The sequence below is a fragment of the Etheostoma cragini genome, chromosome 9 (genome assembly GCF_013103735.1).
Source record: "Etheostoma cragini isolate CJK2018 chromosome 9, CSU_Ecrag_1.0, whole genome shotgun sequence".
Classification (NCBI taxonomy): Eukaryota; Metazoa; Chordata; class Actinopteri; order Perciformes; family Percidae; genus Etheostoma; species Etheostoma cragini.
In genome coordinates, this window is record NC_048415.1 from 23,596,067 (window position 1) to 23,618,363 (window position 22,297).

A 22,297-nucleotide genomic window follows, 5' to 3' on the forward strand; every position below is an offset into this window, starting at 1 on the left:
TGCCCAAAAATATTATATGGATGGTTCCATACAACGTGCTTCGCAAATACAATTAATATCCATTAAATTGTGGGTGTTTTAATTTTAAAGCATGTGGGGGGGGGGGAGTTTCAAAACAGTAACTAAACTTTGACAGTCTGTGACTATCCATCAACATATGTTCCTCTGATTTTAACTAGTCAAAATAATTTATAATAATTAAAAAAAAAAATTACTCAAAATGTAGGCATCATTTTATATAAATGAGGTTTAGTGAGATTTGCTACATTTGACATAGGCTAAGTATTACCTCTATTAATATGAAATCTTTCTTTTTAATGAGCCAGTAGGTGCTGCCGGGACTGGTTCTTGTGTACTGTTTACAGCCTCAACACCAGTTTTTAGACAGTTTCCTAGACATTCCTGCAGGCCCTGTTTCTAATGTGTTTATGGTTTTGGAGAGCAGAGAGCATTTACTAAAGTCAGTATCAACATATGCTGACTAAGTTGTATCTTTAAACATTACAACAACAAACCTGGTGTTACCATTTACTTTTTTTGTCTGAACACATGACAATTTGATAAGCACTTTTCAAAGCACTTGTCATAGTTGAAAAAGCAGTTGTGACTATTACCATTAAGGATGGCTGTTATATTTAAGTGTGACAGTGACTTACCCAAGACCCAAAAACAGGCGTGGCTAAATGAAATTCAGCCATCATTAACTTACATGTGGTGTTCTTACTGTAACATGTGAAAATGTACTTATTTTATTGCACCTAGATTTACTTTTAAATAACAAAATGCCCGAGAAAGGTGAGATTCATTCCAGGAATAATAACTTTATTAGGATTCATTTTCTCTTTTACTTTGGTCACCATACATATCACTGATGAAGAATGTCAGTGTCTTTTCTATTAGACAGACATAATTTTGTGGGTACCTGCTGACGGTTACATCAGTTTCTCCAGTTTGTTTCTGTAAGTTTAAGTCCTCACCAGCTACAGCTGGAATGCAGGATTTGGTTCCTTGGTATTACCACACATTCAATAAAATGTAGCCATAACTGCTGCTAGATAAATTAATGTCACAGAACATTTAGAATTTAGTTTTCTAAAAGTTGAAAACACTCCAAACATTCAGCAGTGCTGGCTAATTTTATTTTTACTTGAGTACCATATCATACATTGGACCAAGATATTATCAGGGCTGCATGAGGGTTAGAAACAATAAGGCTTGGGTTGTGAGAATAGAATTTGAAAAGGACAGAAAAAATAAAACAACTGTTGTAAGGTTACTCTGTCGTAAGCTGTAATGTAGCATGAAAAATAATCTTTTTACAATAAAATAGAAAATAAATCAGGTTTGATTAAAGTAAACCACTGAAAAGCCCAATCCCTTGTGACATCTTCTTATACTAAAGACTATTCAAAAATAACATTTTCAAAAAACCAAAAGATGTTGGTTAAGTTTTTCTAATCAAAAGTGTTTTGCCAAAAGTCTCTTATAGTTGGGGTTATCCTAGTGTTCAAGACAGCACGAGCATTGCATTTACATTTATTTATAAAGTGAACATGCTGCACAAAGTATATAAAAAAGAAAGAAAACAGGCAATCCCATAATTAAAAAAAACAAAAAACATTTCCGGATGCTAAACTAAACCTCTCTATGGCCCAGTATCCGTAGGATCAATTCCAGCATAACAAACACAGACATTAACACATTTGACTGAACTTTTAACCTTGCATTCAGAACTGATAGTGTGTGATTAGAGACAACACTTTAGATCAGCATAAATTAACAATGTGAACAGTCCATTAGAACTACATAAAGCTCTCACAGTATATTCTGTAGATTTTAAGTGTCACAAAAGCTTTAAAGTCAGTAATTGGTTCGACAGACTGCACACATCTCAGTTCACTTACGTTTCACATAGTTACTATTAATTTAGACAGGTATAGGTGGCCATTCATGTATGTTTTTCTCTGTAGATTGCAATTTCTTTCTCTTTATTCTGAGCAGTAAAAAGGTTTGATGACAATGATCTGGTTGAATTGAGTGTCAGAAAAGGGCTGTGTCAGTTAAGAGCCCCCACCGTGACAAACCAAGTCAAACAGAAGCCTGGATCATAGCCGTGGCTCGATTGTGAATAGAAATCCTTCTCAATAAACCCATTAATTTGATGTAAACACAGTATATATATTCAGGGCTCTTCCTTTTTTGTTTCATAATCCAGTACTCTTTTCTTTTTTCCTTTTCTTTTTTTAAGCAAGTCAGACAGTTGCATATAACCACAGTTAGGTTCAGCAATGAAAATTGAGCTTGGCGATGGATTGGCAGAGACGTTACAGTGTTGGAGGTTTCAGCCCGTACTTCCTTGCCACTTCGGTCTGGGCGTATGCTGCATCACATAACGAGTACAAGTGGGCCATCTCCATCTCAGACTTGGCTAGGTTAATTGCCTTGTTGAACATTTCGATTGCCCTGTCCAGATTTCCCCTGGAAAGAAAATACTTGTTATGATTTCTGCAAGAAGTGTTCTTATGTGAAAAGTGAAAAAAATGATTTATCTCACCTTTGAACTTCAATGGTTCCCATAGTTTCATAGGCAAAGTCACATTTGTTGTCAATTTCAATGGCCTTACTGATGAGCTCTAGACCCAAGTCAAGGTCTTGTTTCCATTGAAGCTGTAACAAACTGGACATAAATTGAATTCTTATTAACTGAGGATAATTACGCATACAAATCACATGTTATATTAACAACAGGCCTACCCAAAAGGGAAAATGCCTACCCCTTGTGGACATATGTGGTTGCGTTGTCTGGTTCCAGTTCAATGCACTTGTCATACATCTCGTCTGCTTTTCCAAACTGCTGCTGGTCAGTCAGAGCCTGAAAAATTCACAACGGACGTGTTGAACACATCAATAAGACCTATAGCTGCTATTTTCTGTCTAACTCAAACAGAAAATGGGCAAAGCAAATGAGCACTAAAGCACCCATTGATGTGTAAATAGAAAATCAAGTTTGGGATTCTATACCTGGGCATAAAGAGCGTAGCCCTCAGCACACTTGGGGAACCTTCTGATGACATCCTCAAAACCGTCCATGGCCGTCTGCACTTGTGACGGGTTGTTTCCAGTATATGCTTGTCTGTACTGTAGAGCACAAAAAAGAAAAGAAAAAAAGTCAGTAGCTGATCTCGAGTTGTAGCAGCCATTAATGATACTGGCAGAAGAACTGGTTAAAATGAAAATGCAGTTATGTATTAGACAGCTTAGATAATGGCACTCTTGCTTTTTTAATGATCTTTATCTGGAACTTACAAGAGCGAAGCATTTCTGAGCCTGTGCGAGAGCAGAGTCGGGCCTGAGCAGGATGCACTCATCAAAGTCTCCCACCGCCTCATCCACCTGGTCCAGAAGGATTTTCAGCTGAAAGGAAATAGAGACTTTAGATGGAGCACTATTGCAAGACATTTCAAACATTAACTTAGTGTTTGTCAAACAACAGTCAATCAGTTAACAAACGTTAAATGTTGAAGGCAGACATTAACATCTGTCTGAGTGATATGATCACAAGTAGACGGCTCTAAATACAGCTGTGAAGAAGACACCCAGGAGGCATTGGAGATCCATAGAGATCTGATCACCCACACCACATGTTACTAGTTATCGGCCGGCCGTTATATCTGGCTGTTATTTGTGTAGATATGTGTATTGGCCGATACGCGGCTGCTGCGTTTGCCGATTTTCCCGTTTTCCCGGGCATTATTTCCAGATAGGCGTCCACAGGCAGCTCTGTGTTGCTGGACTGCACAGCACTGCACTGTAGATGATTGCAGAAGTGACACTGTGTTTATCATTTTTAAAGAAATGGCAGAGCAGATTCCAAAAACAAATCCAGTGTTGCAGGGTTCAAAGTTTAATGATGTGAATTTAGGGAGCAAAAACAGTATCGGCACCAAATATCGGCGGTCCGTATCGGTCGTTGGCTAAGACTGATGAAAAGAAAATCGGTATCGGCACTAAAAAAAAAATCCATAATCGGTCAATCCCCAGAAGTGATATCTCATCACAGTGGTCCCTCAGAGATGCATGTGAAGACATTCTACGGCCAGGTCAACTGTCCACTTGGGATTGGCTCACTCAGGGCCAATATTAAAACCACATTAGAACAGGGCTTAACAATTTAACCACACTCTTACCTGACCCCTGTGGTGATAGACATCTGGGTTTTGGGTGTCAATCTGGGCCGCCATGTTGAAATCTTGTGTAGAGAGCATAGGCTGCTGCTGCTGCATGTACATGCTTCCCCGCTTGATCAAAGCATTGGCTCGTAGCTGTAAAAATTAAACCATAGTACAGACTGAGAACCTGTCAGGTTCAAAAGTAAAGCACGTCTTTGTGTAGGATTACAAATCATTTAATAAACCGGGAGAAAATGGATGAATTAAAGTCTAGACTGATTCAGTGTGTTCCACTCCATGCCTCTTTTGGGCATTTTTCTTCGGATTTCTCTGTTTTTTGTCAGGCCAACTGTCTGCAAACTGCAATCTCAATATCAGTCAAAAATAATCGCAATTGGATATTTTTCTCATACCGTGCAGCCCTAAACCAAACCAAGCTCAATCTCCTAAGATTGAACATTAGTCTGGGGAGTCTGCTCTGGATTTTCTGCTGCACAAGAGGCGTGATTGACAAGCATCGTTCAAATGACTCCACTGTCTATTCCCTCAACCAATCAGACCAACGGCCAGGGTGACGTACTTAGCAGACAGCGGCATCAACGGGTTGCTGCCATGGACGTATTAAGAGAAGGCTGCTGCGCTTTGGTAGCGGCCATGTTGAATGTAAATAAAAAGCTGCTTGCCGTCGCTCATTGGCCGTTGCTTCTCTATTGTCATCGCGTTAAACCCGCCGATAGCGCGCCAGGTGGAAAAGCCAGTTTGTGATTGGTTCCCGTGGTTGTGTTCACCCAGTCTAGTATTGCACAGTACATTTACTCAAATCCCAAGGATAAACGGCTGATACATCTGAACCTTAACTTAGGCTACCAGAAGTTAGCAATAGGACATACAATACGTTTGTAGTCCCTTCTTACTAGTCCACTATCCCAGTACTTAAACTGCCTTGGTATTCTTGGTAAGAACGGGCTGATCAAATAAACAGACCGTACCTTCACATTGGCGTCCTGCATGTTGATCACCCGGTCCAAATCAGGCTGAGCAGCAGTAGCGTTACCAATCAGCAGGTAGAATGTAGCACGCAGTAGCAGGGCCTCTGCAGTGTATCGGCCACCTGACTCAATCTCCTTGGTGCATTCACTGATGATTTTGTCGTAGTTCTCCTCCTCCATGTACTGCTTAGCCTTCAGGTAGCCACAGCTAAAGAGGAGAAAAAGATTAAAAAAACAGATCAGGGAAAAGTAATTCAGTTCTACAAACAACCAAGTTGTGAAGTGGGAGGTAATGTTAATCTTTAGCGTCCACATAACGCCTATGTAATCGAATCATAAGCTCGGTGTTCAGATGATTCAACACAGTTATCCTTTGCACCGAGGATTCAGCCGTAAACGTGCTTCAACCGTGAAATAACAGGAATTTAACTCCGGATCCAGAGGCACCTGAAATCTCTCCTCCAACTTTGGAACTTACTTATGTCTCTTTTAAGTACTTGTTTAATCACATGTAATATTTGACCCCTGACATACGGGTACGTTTTACACCCACTGTCCTGTTTTGTACATCTCCTTATACTCAGATTTAGACACTAAAACCGTCAGCAAGTGAAAGTCAAAAGGCTGCATAATTATTAAAAACAAAAAGGTTACTTTTTTTAATTCTCCCAATCAATTCAACACAGGGACAATGATCCTTGTGAAACATTTCCACCATCTCACCCTGTGCCACCAGCTCCTCCGTACCAATGAGCATACATTCTCTGACCTCTCAGTGATGTCGGCTGCCTCGCCCTCCTTGTCCATGTCTTCATCTTTCTTCTCCCCCTTCAGCAGGGCCTGTGAGATGATGTCATCCGTGAACGAGCTAAAGTAGGATTTGATGAACTGAGGAGAGGGCATCATCGGTTCACGGTTCTACAGGAGAGGGGTTTAAAAGAAAACAGAACTGAGAACTGATGTTACAATTAAGAGAACTAAAACTGAATCAAATGCCTCTACAGTGGACAAATACCTTGTATTTATCTTTGGCCTTCTCTTTTCCCAACTGTTTCAGCACTTTGTCTGCTAGCAGCATGCTCTGTTGGTTCTGGAAGGCCTCAAGAATACACACCGCTGTGACGTCTGGAGGATACACAGGGGACAAAACAGGTTGCCAAACATTTTAATTTTGACTTGTAAAAGAACACTTTTAAAGAAAGGAGTGTCTTACCTTCTAGGCACTCCTTCTTGTTGTCTAGTTTTTCCAGAGCTTTGGCCCTCCTGAACAGAGCCTTGATATAGCGTGGATTCATTCCCACAGCCTGCGAGCAGTCCTGGACCACTTCTGTCCATTTCATCTGAAATGATAGTTTTCGGCTGGTTATTTTCCAAAATGTATCTGCATTGGAATACACAGTGGTCCAGAGGACTGTCCACTACCCAGAGAAGGCTTTGAAGTGGACCTAGAGAACTATAGTGAACATGACATCTGAAGACTATCTAACTAATCTTTAAACAGATTCTCTATCAACGTTTCAACGTTACCCTTTATGAACTAGGGTGTTTGTATTAAGTGTTTAATACAAAAGCCAAACTATGGCTAAAACAACAGAGATGTGAGCACTAATGGTGTCCTTTAGCAACACTAACTTTCAGTAAATTCTGTCTTTATTTGATTTTATTCTTTGAGAATTTAATAGACTGACTGTTGCTGTGGTTGTTTTTGTAAAAGCCTGACCAGGGACAGGGACTGCATATTAGCGGGGGATAGACGTCCTAAAAAACCTTACATCTCTCACATTTGCTTAATAGAATAATAATGTGGAGAGCTAATGCATTTACCCTAGTGAGAAAAACTTTTTTTGTGGGCAATTTAGGCCTTTATTGACAGGACAGCTGAAGACGTGAAAGGGGAGAGAGTGGGGGGACGACATGCAGCAAAGGGGCGCAGGTCAGAGTCAAAATTCTCCAACTTGCAGCATACATAGAGGTTTGCTCCTCGCCGCGTTTGCCTCTACATATGGCCTCCCGCTCTACCAACTGAGCTATCTGGGCGACCATGAGGAAAACTTTAAATCAAACATGAGGGTGGAAAAATTTGAGAACGTTGCTTTGCATAGAGTGTGCTACACACTGACCAAAGATGAGTACAACTGTTAGCTGCAGAGGCATGCCATCTCATTTCATTTATTAAACAGAAAGTTAAAAGTGACATTAAGGGGCACCCAGATAGCTCAGTTGGTAGAGCGGGTGCCCATGTATAGAGGTTTAGTCCTCGACGCAGCCGGCCCGGGTTCAAATCCAGCCTGCGGCCCTTTGCTGCATGTCACTCCCCCTCTCTCTCCCCTTTCACAACTTCAGCTGTCCTGTCCATTAAAGGCCTAAAATGCCCCAAAAAATAATCTTTAAAAAAAAAGTGACATTAAGTTACAATATAAATAGGCCTGACTCTGTTTAAAAACTGGGTTCAAGCATGTTCCTGTTCCGCAGAATCTCATCTGGCTTTAGGTTGTGGGAAGAAGTTAGCGTGCACGGAATCCTGTTCAGGTATTTTCTAAGTTCAATGTAGAGCAAGAATGATTAACTTTTCAATCTACAACACCTGGGGACATTTAGAAAGGAACATGTGCCATACTGCAACATACTTGTAAGCAGGACATCATAGTATACTGTTAATTTCTGCAAAACAATGAATGTCACACAAGAGAAAGACACGATATTGAGAAATTTTCGTTTCCTTCAGAAAAAAATGAAGATGAAGAGATTTAAAATGTAGCTTTTTTTATTGTTGGTGGGTCTCTTATGTTAACAACAATCTCTGCACATATTTAAAACAAAGTGTTGCCAACCTGTTGTTCGTAGGCTGCTGCTCTGTTCTGGTAAAATGTTGACAAATCAGTCTTTTTCTCTGTTGGGCAGAGAGCAATAGCCTCTGTGTAGCACTGGATGGCGTTCTCATACTTGCCAGCCTTGAAGTACTTGTTGCCCTTGTTCTTTGCTGCTTGGGCCCGATCCAACGGGCTCTAAATGAGAAAGAGAAAATATGAGATTTATTGATTAAATGGTCCCCCAAAATGAACTCAGTGGACTGGTTTAAGGATTACAGGGACTAAAGACTAGGTAATTATGTTCTCTCATAGCATCTCACACGGCAATAGGCTGTGCAACTGAACAAGCCAAAATTGCTAACTATCTGGGCAAGTGTGACTCAAGAGGTAGAGGGGTCATCCAATAATCCCAAGGTTGGCGGTTCAATCCTGGACTCCTGTCAGCATGTCGAAGTATCTCGAGGTAAATGTTTGAAATGAATGACCATGCCAGCACAATGCTCTATGGCCTAAAACAAATCCTGTCTGTTTTGTCAAAGAGTGACATCTGTTAAAAACAGTTTCCCTTTCTCACAATTATGACATAATGGATTCATACTTACAATATAGTTTTCTTAATTTGGAGTTAACCTCGTACTAATTAAGCTTTTTCTCGTAATTACATATTTTATAACATTAGGGAGCAAACCTATACATGTACATCTGTCATCTCTTTATCTCTTTAGTGAATGCAGGAGGGACTTGAGAGTATGCGGGTCCAAAGACACCTCTTAATATTAATAATAACAACGACAATAATAATATACCTGTGAGTAAATTAAGGCTGGGTAGATGTCAGTTTAGTTATACTTTAGCCGATTGTAGCTTAAATTTTGTTGAAAATGCTCTGGTAGAGTACAATCCCTCCAAAAAGGTAGACTCTGACGAGTAATACAGGCTACAATGGCTAGCTAGCGTTCGTGCACATTAACGTTACCCACGGCCATGCATGGCACCCACACTGACTGAACAAGGTGACAGGCAGCCAGCCACCTCCAGCATTATACTATCTAATCAAATTGAGTCTGCCTAAAACAGGCTCAAGTCCCAGCCATCCCCGCCCTCTTGACTTTCTAAGAAGATAACGTTAGCTAGCATGCCCAAAACATGACATGCAACTGCAAAGCCATGCTTAGTTCTTGCCATTTTGTTCCCGAATGCATTTCAGTGTATAACCAGCTGCATACATTGATGTCACTCATGCTAACCGGGCTGGTCAACCCAGCAAGTAGCCATTAACGTCGGCTAATCCAGCAGCGATGAGCCGGTTGTGTCGGCCTTGCCCTGGTGAAGGGAGCTGTCACTGACAGTGTCGGTAACGTTAGGTGTCCTTGACGGACGCCGCTGTTACGGCAATGACACGTTCATTTAGATAAGTGGACGCACTGCACCAAGGCCGATAATGCTAATGTGGGGAATGTTACATTAACTTAAGAGGAAAGAGCAGTTTTTAGGGAACCGTAACGTTACCATGTTCTCCTGCTCGAGGCCGGCTGGAGTCGCGCCGTCTTGGCCCTGCACGGGGCTCGCGCTGCCTTCTGGTGTTTTCCGCTCCCCGGTCCCTTTCCTTTCGTTCGTCCTGCTGCGGTTCCACAGGTAGACCGCCCCCACTCCCAGCACTATAGGAGTCCCGACTAAAAGTGCCAGCTGCCAGCGGGGTAGTCCAGTCCCGGACTGTGGCTCGACTGGCTTAGAAGCAGCCATGATGTACAACCGAGCAAGTTAGCAGCCAGTACCAGCAGCACCAGACAGCGTGAGCTTCTTCTTCCTGTGCTCCGCGAGGTCACAGACGCACCGAGGAATCATGGGATGCTGCCGGAAAGCCGCGAGCCTGTGTGTAATTGTAGTACCGCAGAAGCATTTGTAGTCCAAACATAAACTATGCTGAAAAGTCTGATCCACAGCAGACCTTTTTAATAGTTCTCTGGGATTGTGCCAATGCTGCATTATAGTCTCAGTCATAGGAGGCTATATAGTGTTAAGTGAGTTTGAACTGTGCGTCACTCATGCACGTTCACACATGGGGAATATATTTAGTCTATCCGATTTAATATGCACGTTAGTGAACATAAAGCTCAGGAAGGCTCCTGAAGGCAACACGCTGATCTACCTGCTTTTCTTGTTCAATAATGCAAAGCACACAGGTAAACAACCTAACAAATGGATTATACATTTTCCCTTTCTATAATTTCAACTGGATACAAGGTATATCGCACAGATTATTTGATTGAATCCCTGTTTTACATATAATAAGGCAATTTGACAGCCAGTCATGTGTGATTTGAATGATTTAAACTTCATTCTAATTTCCTCACCTTTCTGAAAGACAGACTCAAAATTTGGGATCAACAATTTGTGTTTTTATGTTTTTTGTAATATATGAAAACGATTAATTAAGTTAATTTTTGGTGTGTATATGTGTGTGTGTGTTTGTCTCTTTGCCAAGTTCAGTCACCTGTCTGTCCCATTTTAAAGCCTTGTGCTGGTCTGTCTGCCTGACTACTCAATCAACAGTTAAAAGTCAGCTGTGTTCAGAGGGAAGCCGGTGTCATGAAGACCCTTTAATGGCAGCAACGTAGACCTTTGATGGGACAACAATCCCTACATGTGGTGTTCTGTAATTAAGGACAGGCTGTCAATTATCCTGCAACTGAACAATTGGGCGCTTGTTATTTTATTATGTTTCTGCATTTGCACCAAATCAAAAAGCAACATTTTTGTACATAATAAACAGAGTTTCAGATTTATGCTAAATTATTAATACAGTATGTACAAATAGTACATTTTAAACTGTCCTGCTAGAGTAGCTTAAAACATGTTGCTGCTCTCAGAATAATCCATCACTGACGCATTAGCTTGTTTTGAAAAGTAATAAAATCAATTTTGCCAGTACAGCAAACTTCAACACGTGATGAGACACAACAACCTTCTATAGTCCATTTGTGGTGCATGTCTCTTCAATGACCCTGCTGATATTGTTGCTTTAAAGAGGGGTAAGTGGGGCTACAGACAGAAGTTACACTAAGGATGTCTGATCTTCTAGCTATTCCTGACTCTGTCTGTTATTCCTGTAACACGGGCCTGCTATTGTTAGCACAGCATAGTACACCCCAAATTATCCAGATCATTGAACCAGATTATCTTGAGCGGCTCATGCAGAGTGCATTTTATTCATGCAGTTTGTTGTTGGTTTTTTATTCACGGTCTTATTGATGGCACATACTAAATCCAAAACAAGTTGAATTGGTTGTAGTTAATAGGATTTGTGATCCTCTTGTCTACAACACTGTAACTTAAAACATGTTAAACCACTTTGTTATTTCTCAGTCCCTATAAATGTTAGCCCCCCCAACGTTTCACCCTTCTAAAGAGCATCTGGTCATTTGTGTTCAGCTGGGACCTTAACAGGCCGGGAGCCATTGGAAAAACAACAGATTAAGTTTAATCTTGATCTGAGGTTAATGAAAAGGCAGCATGAATGTCTCATTAAGGTGCTCTCCCAGATCAGTCCTCCTCTCTGAGATGATTAGTAGCCTTTTGATCCTTTCGGTTTTGTCTAGGTGTGAAGGAAGATTTTGTTCATGTTCAAGTGCAAATTCATTTTTAAAAATCCCTCTATGCCTCTACTTGGAAACCAAGCTAAAAACATGAAGCAAAAAAAACTTTGAAAAGTGGTTATCTTACTAATACTTACTGTAGGCTACATACAGTATATTTACAATTATATAGGACTACACAGGTACACTAAATAGCATGTTCAGTGCACACTGTGCTTCATTTTCAGAGCATGTTGCATATTTAATCCTGGTCAAATATGTTCTCTCTTAAATTCATTAGGGTAAGGGTTAGTGTGGAATAAATAATATGTTTTATGTATATACAGTATATACAAAACATCTGTTTTTTAGAGTAAGATTTTCTCACCTGAATATACTGAATATTTTTATAGTGTAAACTGTGTCTTATGTGTGAAACAGTAAGGCATAGTATCAAAAGTGAACTAATGACATGTATAGGCTTTGGTGGAAAACGTAAACCTATTGTCTGGTACAACGTCATTAAATGTGTGCTCCTGAATAGTTTGGGTTGTGCCGATGTTGCTTTTCCAGTTGCTGTATTGTGCACACACAGTTGAATTTCTCTTATATCCCCAAGGACAATTTTGAAACAAATAGATAAAAAAGGGAAATATAAATCAAATATGATGAAAGTAGTGGTCAGTGTAATATGAAAAGATATGCTCTCTCTCTGTCCTGTATTACCAAGCCCCAGGCTCACAGTGCACAGCGGTAGACAGGGTAGCCTGCCCTCTATCATTATTGACAGGTTTGATGAGTGGAAAGTATGGGGAAATTGGAGTTTCAGTTGTCTACCCCCAGGCCCATGACTGTAATGGAAAGATTAAAAGCAGTGTTCACATCCCCCCCCAGTTCCAAAATACTGGCTGCTCCTCTCTGCCTTCTGCCTCCCTGTTTATTCCCATCACCTCCATGCTTACGTTAAATAGATTATAGAGGACTCACACATTTAAAGACTGCAGTTCATTTTGGGCTCATCCAAGAATAAGACTACTAAAGTGCTTGAGGGTTCCAGAGGGATTGAAGTGAAGTCAGTTCCCTGAGCCCCGTGGGACAGTGTTGTGTAGTAGAGCAGCAAGTCAGCCAGAGGCTTAGTAGGTCAGCTCAGCAGTGTTTTTACCCTCTGTACCACTCTGCTGGGATCACACTTCTGTTGGTTGTCCTCGGACTTGCTACACCAAGAGGCTCCCTGCACAACTCCCATCATGTCTCTCAGGCTCCTGCCTTCCCTCATGGTCGACGACGATGATGATGATGGTAACTTCACAAAATGGATGAGTAGTTACTGGGGTCACGGGGCAGAATGTGGACACTCCAGAGAGAGGAAACACAGTTTCAGAAGATCTGCAAAAACACACGGTGATCGAAGAGCATCCCTCCCGACTGTGGTAAGGACCACCAGCATTGCACGTCACTTTGTTCAGTGTATAATATGTGTTTGCATTGACATATAAACAGCAGCAACACAGTTGCTTTAGTGACCACGGCACCACCGTTAAACTGATGTAAACTTGTTAATACCAATGTCTTTGAAAATAAACCCTACAACAAAAAAACTGTACCTTCACTAATCAAAATCTAACATGTCTGTGTGGAGATATAGACTTATGTAAAGACCATATGTTTATGTACAAATTCAAATGCCAATTAGCAGAGTCAAATAATGAACCTAACCCTAACTGCCATAACCAACCCTGCACTTAATGATACCTCCAAACTCTGGAACACACATCTGTACCTCTGTTAATTATTATTACCACATGTACATTATTAATATTCTCATGTCTGTATGTATATATGTATGGATGTATGTTTGTTTGTTTTGTATGTTCCCTTTATGTAATTTGTGGGAGTCAGTATGTCTGCATGTATTTATGTTTGTGTGTTTGTGTCCCTCTTGTAATGTGTTAAGTGTACTTTTTTTATCTGGACCTTGAGACTGTAACATAAAGTTATACACAAAGTTATAAATAATATATATACATATGGGAGCTGTAGGTCTGTTAAAGTGTTTAGTTGTAGGGTTTTTTCTGACTAGGGTTGGGAACATAAACCATTGGCACCAGTTCCTATACCATTGGAATGGCAAAGCAGATTTCGGTGCCTCATTTTGGTGAAATTAAGTGGCACTAAAATAAATCATTTAAAATTGATCAAATGCCCTTGGCATTAAGCAAGCCGTTCAGTAATGTCAAAGACTGTCATTTTGTGCTCTTTTTTTATTTTTATAAAAGTTGTGAATCAGGCACCATTCCGGCACCGGCGGTATTGTTTTAGCACCGGTATTGGAAAACAGCCAAATGATACCAATGACACTTCTGACTAGGGCGAAGATTCCCCAAATTTATTTGATTCTAATTCACAAGGTCCCAATTTGAGCAAATTTTGGATTTGATTCAATATCAATCAGGATAGGAGCCTTTCAGTTACCATACCAGTTTTTCTGAATATTAAAGAGATTCTCAGAGAACTTGTGCTGTAAATTGTACAAGCAAGAAGCAACCCTCACATATTATTCTATAATGCACCAGGTTAATGTTTACATCAAGAATTGACCACCTAGTTTTTATTTATACATCCATGTTGAAAAGACATATATTAAAAGACTGATTTCTATATTTTATGAATCAATATTAGATCACTCAATCAGAGATCGATTTGTATTGGATAATAGATTATTTGAACCCAGCCCTAGTTCTGACCTGGAATTTGCCTCCACCAGCCTTACATAAATAAGGTTTGCTGATGCACAAGTATATGACGCTTCCCCACCACACACTTAAACACACAAACACACATATGCACAGATAAATGTGTGTTTATGCAAAGTAATAAGAGCATTCAACCATGTTTAGTTGTGGACTGTTACACGTAAGAGCTCTTATGCAAATATAGGACATTTACTGCATAGAACAGTGCACTTCTTTATTCATTGCCATAAGAGAATTGACTTATAACTTGCTTCCTGTCATAGGGAGGTCAAAGGTCAATACCAGCTACATAACAGCATGGTTGTGGCACATACAGTCAGTAGGGTCAAGGGCAGTTTAGAAAAGGTGGGTGTGGACTAAAATGTAGACATATACCCTGTACACTTAAGGGACTTGTGAGGGACAAGCAACATTGTGTGTGTGTGCTTTCTTACGTTTTTTTCATAAAAGCAGTTTTGTGGCATATTCTTGTAGGATAAGAGTTATACTTTGTTTCCATCTGGAGGGCTTCAGTTGTATTCCTTGGTCTAAGTTGTTTTACAGGTGAAGTGAAACACAAGCAGCTGATAAGGTTTATGAGGACACATACTCATAGAGATTGGCCTCTAGGTGGTGATGGCTGCAGCTCAGCTGACAATCAGAGTGTCTTTTTAACCCTTGTGTTGTCCTCGGGTCAAACTGACCAGTGTTTCTGTATCCCTGTTCTTTTTAATTCCCCAAAATAACATGACTGATTCCACACAATGCTCTTTGGCAAGTACAAATCTCTACTTTTATGAATTTTCTGGTGTCTTATCCAATTTCATAGAATTTGGAGAAAACAATTGAAGTGTTTTTGAAATAGTATTGAGTAAAAGTTGACATATTCCAGTCTGTGATTATCATCAACATCCATTCCTTTCATTTTAGTCTCAATAATTCCTAATTTCTGCTTTTCTAACTCAAACATTAGGTATAATTTCATATAAATGAGGTTTATTGGCCATAAATTTCAGAAATAACTGTAAAACTAAAGTTAATAAGTTAGTGTCATGTAGTGTTGAAAACGTCAAAAAAAAGTGACATACATTGATAAAGTGTTGAAAAAAAGGAGAAAAACATTAAAAGCATTTAATCCAGTGAATGGACGAAGCAAATGACCATTTTATTAATCCACAAGTACATAGATGTGTAATGTAATGCAATCTTTTTAGATGCTGTATGTGGAGCTAAGCTTTTTCTTCTAATTGAATTCTTAAAGGGACACTTCACTGATTTTACACATATGTTAGATTTAGCTTGGAGACTTTAGAGTTTTTAAATAATATCTGCGTGACAAATTAAGGAAAGAGGTGGACCTTTACTAGGAAGGGAGGATCTTACTAAAAGATGCTACTGAGGTGCACTCTGGGAAATGTAGGAGTCAAGATCTCGTCAGGTCTCGTGTTAGTACCCTGAATTTTATTGAAATCAAGCAATCAATCAGTTCTATTCGTCATATGACACTGTACAGGTACATGTATGTATGTAAAAGGTACAATTCCACTGAAATGTTATACCAATGTAGTGTGACACATCCCTGGAATATTCTTAATTAACCCTTACTTTTATAATACAGTATTTACCATCCAGGGTATCCTCAACGTATCTGTTTTGTAACATATAGGTGTAATCATGTAAATCAATGAACTGGGTTGAGAGGCCAACTATAATCAGGTGCTACAATCATGTGCTTTGCAAACATGTTACTTAAGAAATTTAGGGGTAATTAATTTAATTCTCATACAAAATCTCAGCATGGTTGCTTGACTAACTTTCTGTCTGTCTCTCTTTAAGTCTGAGTCTGTCCATCTGTCTGTCTTTCTGCCTGTCTGTCTGCCTGCCTGTCTGTCTATCTCACAGTTGCTCTTCAAATTTTCAGCTCTAAAGGGAAACATAGAAATAGGACACTATTGTTTCCCTTTGAGTTGAGATTTAGGACTTATTGTCCACCTCTGTGTGCTCCACAGTCCCAGTTAGATGCCATGAAGTTGAACAGGTTCCACGCAGCGACATTGACCGCCAGTCCGGGCCACATCAAGACGCGAGAGGAGAAGGGGGAGGTCCGGCCTCACCAGAGAGCTCGCTGTACCTTCTCAGACGACAACAGCCACTCCAAGTCCGCCGTCCCTGAGAACCGCATCACCACCATCCCTGAGCTCACAGAGTCTTTCCAGAAGAGACTTTTTCTCCGTGATAAGAGGACCATGTCCGTGGTGAGTAGAAATTTTATGAAGCTAATAAAAATGTAAGCAATTTTTACAGCAAAGATAAATACAGAAAAGTGACAGTGGTAGGAATAGAGTCTGAAGAGAATAGAATATATTGCACTGGTCAATGTCACATATTAACATAGTATTGCATAATAGGGTACATTATGAAATGGTGAGGGTAATGAGATTGTTTAAGGTGTCATAATATCATTATACAGTACAAAAGTATACAGCATAGGCATAGTGCAGCAAAACAACAAAACAAGTATGATATATAGTATAATGGAGTGTAAGGCATGACATTATATGTTATATTATACAGCAATATAACATCAGTGTGATATGATTTATAATATGGATACCATATGGAATAGTATAATACAGTTTATACCAAGAATATATCAATGTAATAGGGTATTGTGAAGCATAACTTTTAGTAGAGCTCTTAGAGAGCCTAAATAGGTGTATTACCTAAGTATGCTGACGTTATCATGGGCATGACAGAACCATGTGGATCCCAGGAAGATTAGCTCGTCCAAATTTAGTGGGGATCCTTTTAACAATAAACAATAATTAAACTCATATTATTCGTTGTAAAGTGCACTGCATCTTTGGTGATACTACTGTACAGACAGTTCACATTTTAAGAAAGGGCCTGATCAATTAAGTATTTTGCATTTGTGGGTTTTTTGCATTTAAAAATGTTACATTACATAATTTGGAGAAATTCTGGAGAAAAATCCAACAAAACTTTGAAAATAAAAGCTGGATTGTGCATTTGTGTTTGGTCATCAATATCAACTTCAAGCTTCATATCTATTAGCCCTTCACTTTTTTAACAGTAAATTATACTTATGCAGATTTTAAACCAGCTCTGTGTCATCTTAGTGTGGGCAGTGTGGGCTGTTTGGCCTTTCTTCGTGTTGCTGCTCCCCACGGAGTTGAGCAGCATTTTGCCTCATCCGGTGGACATCAGCTGATCTCAGAGCCACGGTGGGCAGCCAAACACCGCCTATCTGCACACACTGCCCACGTTAAGATGGCACAGACCTGGATTTAATACACCACAATGTATCTTTAATTACTGTAGTCCTACAATTGATTTTGGTCAGAGGTTGAGCTTTAAAAATTAAACTGACTCTTTTTTTGCCAGAATGGTGATGACAAGTTGTGCCTAATCTGTTACAATGACATGCAGAAGGGTGGTGGCGGAGTTCAAGAGCTGCACTGTGCACACCGCTTCCACAAAGAGGTAAAACATCTTCCCACTGCACGTTTGTCCCCCCACCATGTTTCCCTTCCCATTGCGTGTTCACTTGTTCACTCCAATCCTAGCATGTCAAATACCAAACCCAGGGTGCATGGGAGCTCATTCCTGGACATGCATGGAGTGGTCTGAAAACAATCAGCCTGCACCTGAAACCTATCTGTGTTGGAAGCATGGAGCACTCTAGCAGCTGAGGCCTTAACTGATCATGATGTCTCCGTTTGGTGGGTGCTGAAGGCGGCTCAGAGGTTGGAGCAGTGTCGGCCCCGCAGCGGCAGTGAAGCAGCAGCTTGTGAGGTGAGGAGACTCTCGGATGAGAGGAGGTATTCAGCAGACGGGCCAATCTCCATGGTGAAGGAGCCGCACACCCCCCGCCGTCAACTTTCCCTGCGTAGACATCGCTGATATCAGTCCATGGGAAGAGGTGACTCACGGTGTAAAAATAGAGGATTTTGCACCCACGGGCCAAACATCAGGATCTACATGGTGTGGCGTTCAAGAGTTAAAATCTCAGGGCCGTGACTATAGCTGACCTGATCCTGTAAAGCTGTCCTGTGGGCCCCTTCGCTTTGTCTGCTTTGGAGTGATTACCACTCTTTCTCCTCAGTGTTAAAGGCCTAATTTAGGAGGATCTAGGAATCATACTTGTAAAAACATTCAAAAATAAAACATATACATTTTTGAATGTTTTTTTTTGTTCAATTTTTGGAAATTCTTATTAGGAAAAACCTTAGGTAATATTTGATTTAAAAAACGTACCAGTGCTTATAGTTTGCTGCTTGTGTTAGCTTTTATTTACCGACTGCCATATTGAAGTATATGCTACTTGAACACTGGCAAAGAATATGTGCCTCTTTTATAAATGAGATGTATAAAATATTTGCTTTATATTATTATGAAAAGCATGTCAAGTTGGACACAGGTCATGTAATGGTAGTTTATGTTCAGTTATGATGCACAGGTTGTAACTGGGTCACAATCTAGATAATATCTTTCTGGTTATTCATCAACTTATTATCACACATGGAGAATACTGTACTTTTACCACATTTAAAAAGCCAGCAGAACAACAAAATAATGTTGATAGTGTGAAAAGTTGTTAAAAAAAGATATAAAGTAACTTGAATTAATTTTTCAAGGTTGTGATTTGTTTGCTGTTTCCTGTAACTTGTGACTATTCATGACTAGTCATTTTGAATGATTGCAGAGTTGCATTAATGAAGTCCAAAATGATTTGTGTTTTTGTATTCAGTCATAAGTGTTTAGTGTTGTTAGTATTGAATGTCCTTTGATTTACCTGCTTTATGACTTTCTTATACCAGAGGAAATGGCTTGGACTCTTTTGTGACGGCACACCTTCAGGAATACAGTGAATGGACAATCAAGTTTATCCTGTTGTGCATATGCTTAAGGAAAATCAATACCTGCAGAAATCATAAACAAACAGCAGATAATGAACTCGTTTAAAATGTGTTTCAGTGCATGGAGCAGTGGCTGTGGAAAAAACAGACGTGTCCCACATGCTGTGTCCACGTGTACATGCCGAAGCCCTTCTATTGGTCTTCGTCCCACATCAAAGTCCCATAACGGTCCTTGTACATAAACCTGCCATGCCTGCATGTCAATGAGACCCACTGATCCCCTCTCCCCCCAGAGGTCCACTACACTTTGGTCGTTCTGCATGAATCCGCTGCTCCTTGGTCTACCCGTGTGGATTTCCTCAAACCTGTACTTGATGAGAAGATTTCAGATCATCCTCTGTCTGGGGGGGTGCTGTATGAGAGTTAGGGGGGCCCTAGTCTATAGGAACAACGTTCCACTTCTGGGATTGCTCTGGTGCCATTGGAAAATCTGCCAGATGTCACTCTTTTCAGCCAGATGTCTGTCCCCGTCCTCTGTCTCTGCGTTGGCTCACTCACCTGCGGCTGATTTTTGATGACTATGGTTACCTGGTGCTCACTTCTGCAGGGTAAATCCAGACAGATAGCTGGACTATCTGTCCAATCTGAGGACTATGGTTACCTGGTCCTCAGATCTCTGCAGGGTAAATCCAGACAGCTAGCTAGACTATCTGTCCAATCTGAGGACTATGGTTACCTGGTCCTCAGGTCTCTGCAGGGTAAATCCAGACAGCTAGCTAGACTATCTGTCCAATCTGAGGACTATGGTTACCTGGTCCTCAGATCTCTGCAGGCTAAATCCAGACAGCTAGCTAGACTCTGTCCAATTGGAGTTTTCTGTTCACACCTAAAACAACCTTTGAACGCACACATGTTCGACCATAACAACTTCCTTCCTGAGACTATTTGGGCCGAGGTACAGTGGCTCCGTCCAGAGCTTAGCCCACTCGAGACGAAATGCCAAGAAACGTTTTGCTCCCATCCCGGAATGCTGTGTGGACTAGCCAGACCCTCCTGTGCAGCACTGTGGGGGAAGGTCTGGCGATGCAAGACTCGGGGGCCACTTAATAAGAGAGAATTTGTAATTTGGTGGTGTCTTACACTCTAAATATACAGTATATAGTAATATAAGATTAGAAAGTTATGTTTAAATAATTCCCAAAATACGAGTGGTTTTGTCTCTTTGACTACATTATGTTAGTGTCAAAAGAATTCTAAACTCTGCATTGGACCAACCTACAGTTTTTTAAGCAAATTTCCTCAAGATTCATTGTGGGTTTTTAAAATTGTTATTTTTCTTTTTACATATTTGCAAATCTCATTTACCTTTAAGGAGAATTTGTCAATTTGGGAAATTTGTTTATTTGCTTTCTTGCTCAGAGTTAGATGAGAAGATTCATGGTAACTGAGATTCCCCTTTTATAAAATAAACTTCTTGAAACACATTGTTAACTTGAACCCTTCTTAACATCTCTCCCTTGTCGGACAAGTACAAAAGGTCATGCTCCAGACTAACTTGCAAAGTGTCAATGGCATGTTGAGTATTTGTATATTCAAACTAATTGCAGCCAGTATTTTAGTATGAATTGTAGACTCCGTCCATGTTGATGCCATAACTAAATCTGGGGGAAGTATGTTATAAGAGCATGGGCAGAAATAATATTACTTGGAGCCTGATTCATACCTGTGTTAATAATCTTTACTCTGTAGTTCTAAAAGTAAAGTCCTCCTCCAGATAATATGAGTCCATCTGTCATATATTTCCCTGCATTATCTGTTGTTTTGCATGTGAGGCCAGACTGTGTCTGTCGTGCTTTTGCACTGCCAAATAAGATGTTACAACGTGTGATAAAGGGGCAACAAAATCAGGCTGCCTGTATATGAATCTATACATACTGTACACAGTAAATATGCAGTACCATAAATTTGATTTTATTTCTAGCTAGTGATAAATGGTTGTCTTTCCATGTTTAGGATGTACATCACTACTTTACTATTACTTCATGTGACACATGTTTACTTAATTTATTAACTGACCAATAAATCCTGGTCTATTGAAACTATTGTGACCCGGCTTTGATTAATGTCCACCCAGAATGAATGTTTTATCTAGGGGAAATGATGTAGGTTACATTTAGTGTCCTCTCTGTGAGATACACGTTGTTTTTTTTTGTCTTTCATACATTACATATTCATATAACCTTTTTCCTCAGAACTAAAAATACACAACAGCTGTGTGAAGCCAACCTCACGCTGCTTGGCTTCGAAGGCTGGAGTGACACTGCGATCAACACAAAACAAGCCACAAGCACGCTGATGTGACACTCAATTGCTTAATGCGATGTGCTATCAACAAGCACGCACTTTACAGTCTCTTAATGTATCCTCAACAGTTGTTACATTCTTTATTGTTCGGATTATCACACTGCAGCCCATAAGAAGGCCAATAATAACGAGTATTCAAATGTAGTTAAATCCCATAATAACAATGGCAATACCATAATCGGCTTTCTCAAGGCAGACATTTTGACTAAGCTGGTGAAGCACAGGCGTAACCAATGATGTCACTGTGATGATGGCTGCGGTCCACAGGTGTGTCAGTAAATCAGCACGTGCCCTATCACAGCCCTGCCACTGACACACCTACAGGAATGGTGTAAGTTACACTGAAAAAAGATGTTAAAGTGGCTGTTGTGTCTGTTATCTATTTTACACACACACACACACTTTAACACTTTAGGAAGTGTGTGTGTGTGTGTAATTCTGAAGTTGAAATGCTGTTTGTATCTTGTAAATTGTAGCAAATTACTGATTCTGCAGAATGAGTGGAGAGTATGGAAAGCAAAAAAGAATTTCAAAAGTCTGTGTAAAATCTTTGAAAGTTGATAACAACATCTCTTAAAGTGGGGCTAGAAGTGTCTAGTTTGAATATTTTAAGAGAAGATACATTTTGAAATTTTGATATCCATAGGGTCACCTGGTGTTACGTTTTTATTTTTTGCAAAGTATAAGAGATAAAAGTTCATTTTTGTATACTTTGTAACATATTAACATTAAAAAATGGGTTCATTCCACATTGTACACATTTTGCATTGCACTGCCT

General features: G+C 40.0%; 2 protein-coding genes across 3 annotated transcripts; one reads left to right on the forward strand and one right to left on the reverse strand.

Moving 5' to 3' along the window:
• Positions 1–805: 805 nt before the first annotated feature.
• On the reverse strand, positions 806–9,792 carry tomm70a (translocase of outer mitochondrial membrane 70 homolog A (S. cerevisiae)). Its single transcript, XM_034880800.1, has 12 exons — positions 9,478–9,792; positions 7,990–8,163; positions 6,372–6,498; positions 6,174–6,283; positions 5,928–6,076; positions 5,159–5,366; positions 4,188–4,322; positions 3,307–3,414; positions 3,022–3,138; positions 2,775–2,872; positions 2,555–2,677; positions 806–2,478 (listed from the first exon to the last, which is right to left on the reverse strand). Exons 1-12 carry the CDS (start codon positions 9,709–9,711, stop codon positions 2,325–2,327), a joined length of 1,737 nt encoding a protein of 578 aa, XP_034736691.1. The 5' UTR covers positions 9,712–9,792; the 3' UTR covers positions 806–2,324.
• A 2,627-nt stretch (positions 9,793–12,419) lies between these two features.
• Positions 12,420–19,810, forward strand: lnp1 (leukemia NUP98 fusion partner 1). Of its 2 annotated transcripts, none has more exons than XM_034880845.1 (4): positions 12,420–12,973; positions 16,285–16,530; positions 17,681–17,779; positions 19,274–19,810. In XM_034880845.1, the coding sequence occupies exons 1-4, from the start codon at positions 12,791–12,793 to the stop codon at positions 19,379–19,381; spliced, it is 636 nt and encodes a 211-aa protein (XP_034736736.1). In that variant the 5' UTR covers positions 12,420–12,790; the 3' UTR covers positions 19,382–19,810. The 2 variants fall into 2 exon arrangements, with proteins under 2 accessions (XP_034736736.1, XP_034736735.1); XM_034880844.1 differs by lacking the exon at positions 19,274–19,810 and adding an exon at positions 18,032–18,568.
• The last annotated feature ends 2,487 nt before the right edge of the window (positions 19,811–22,297 follow it).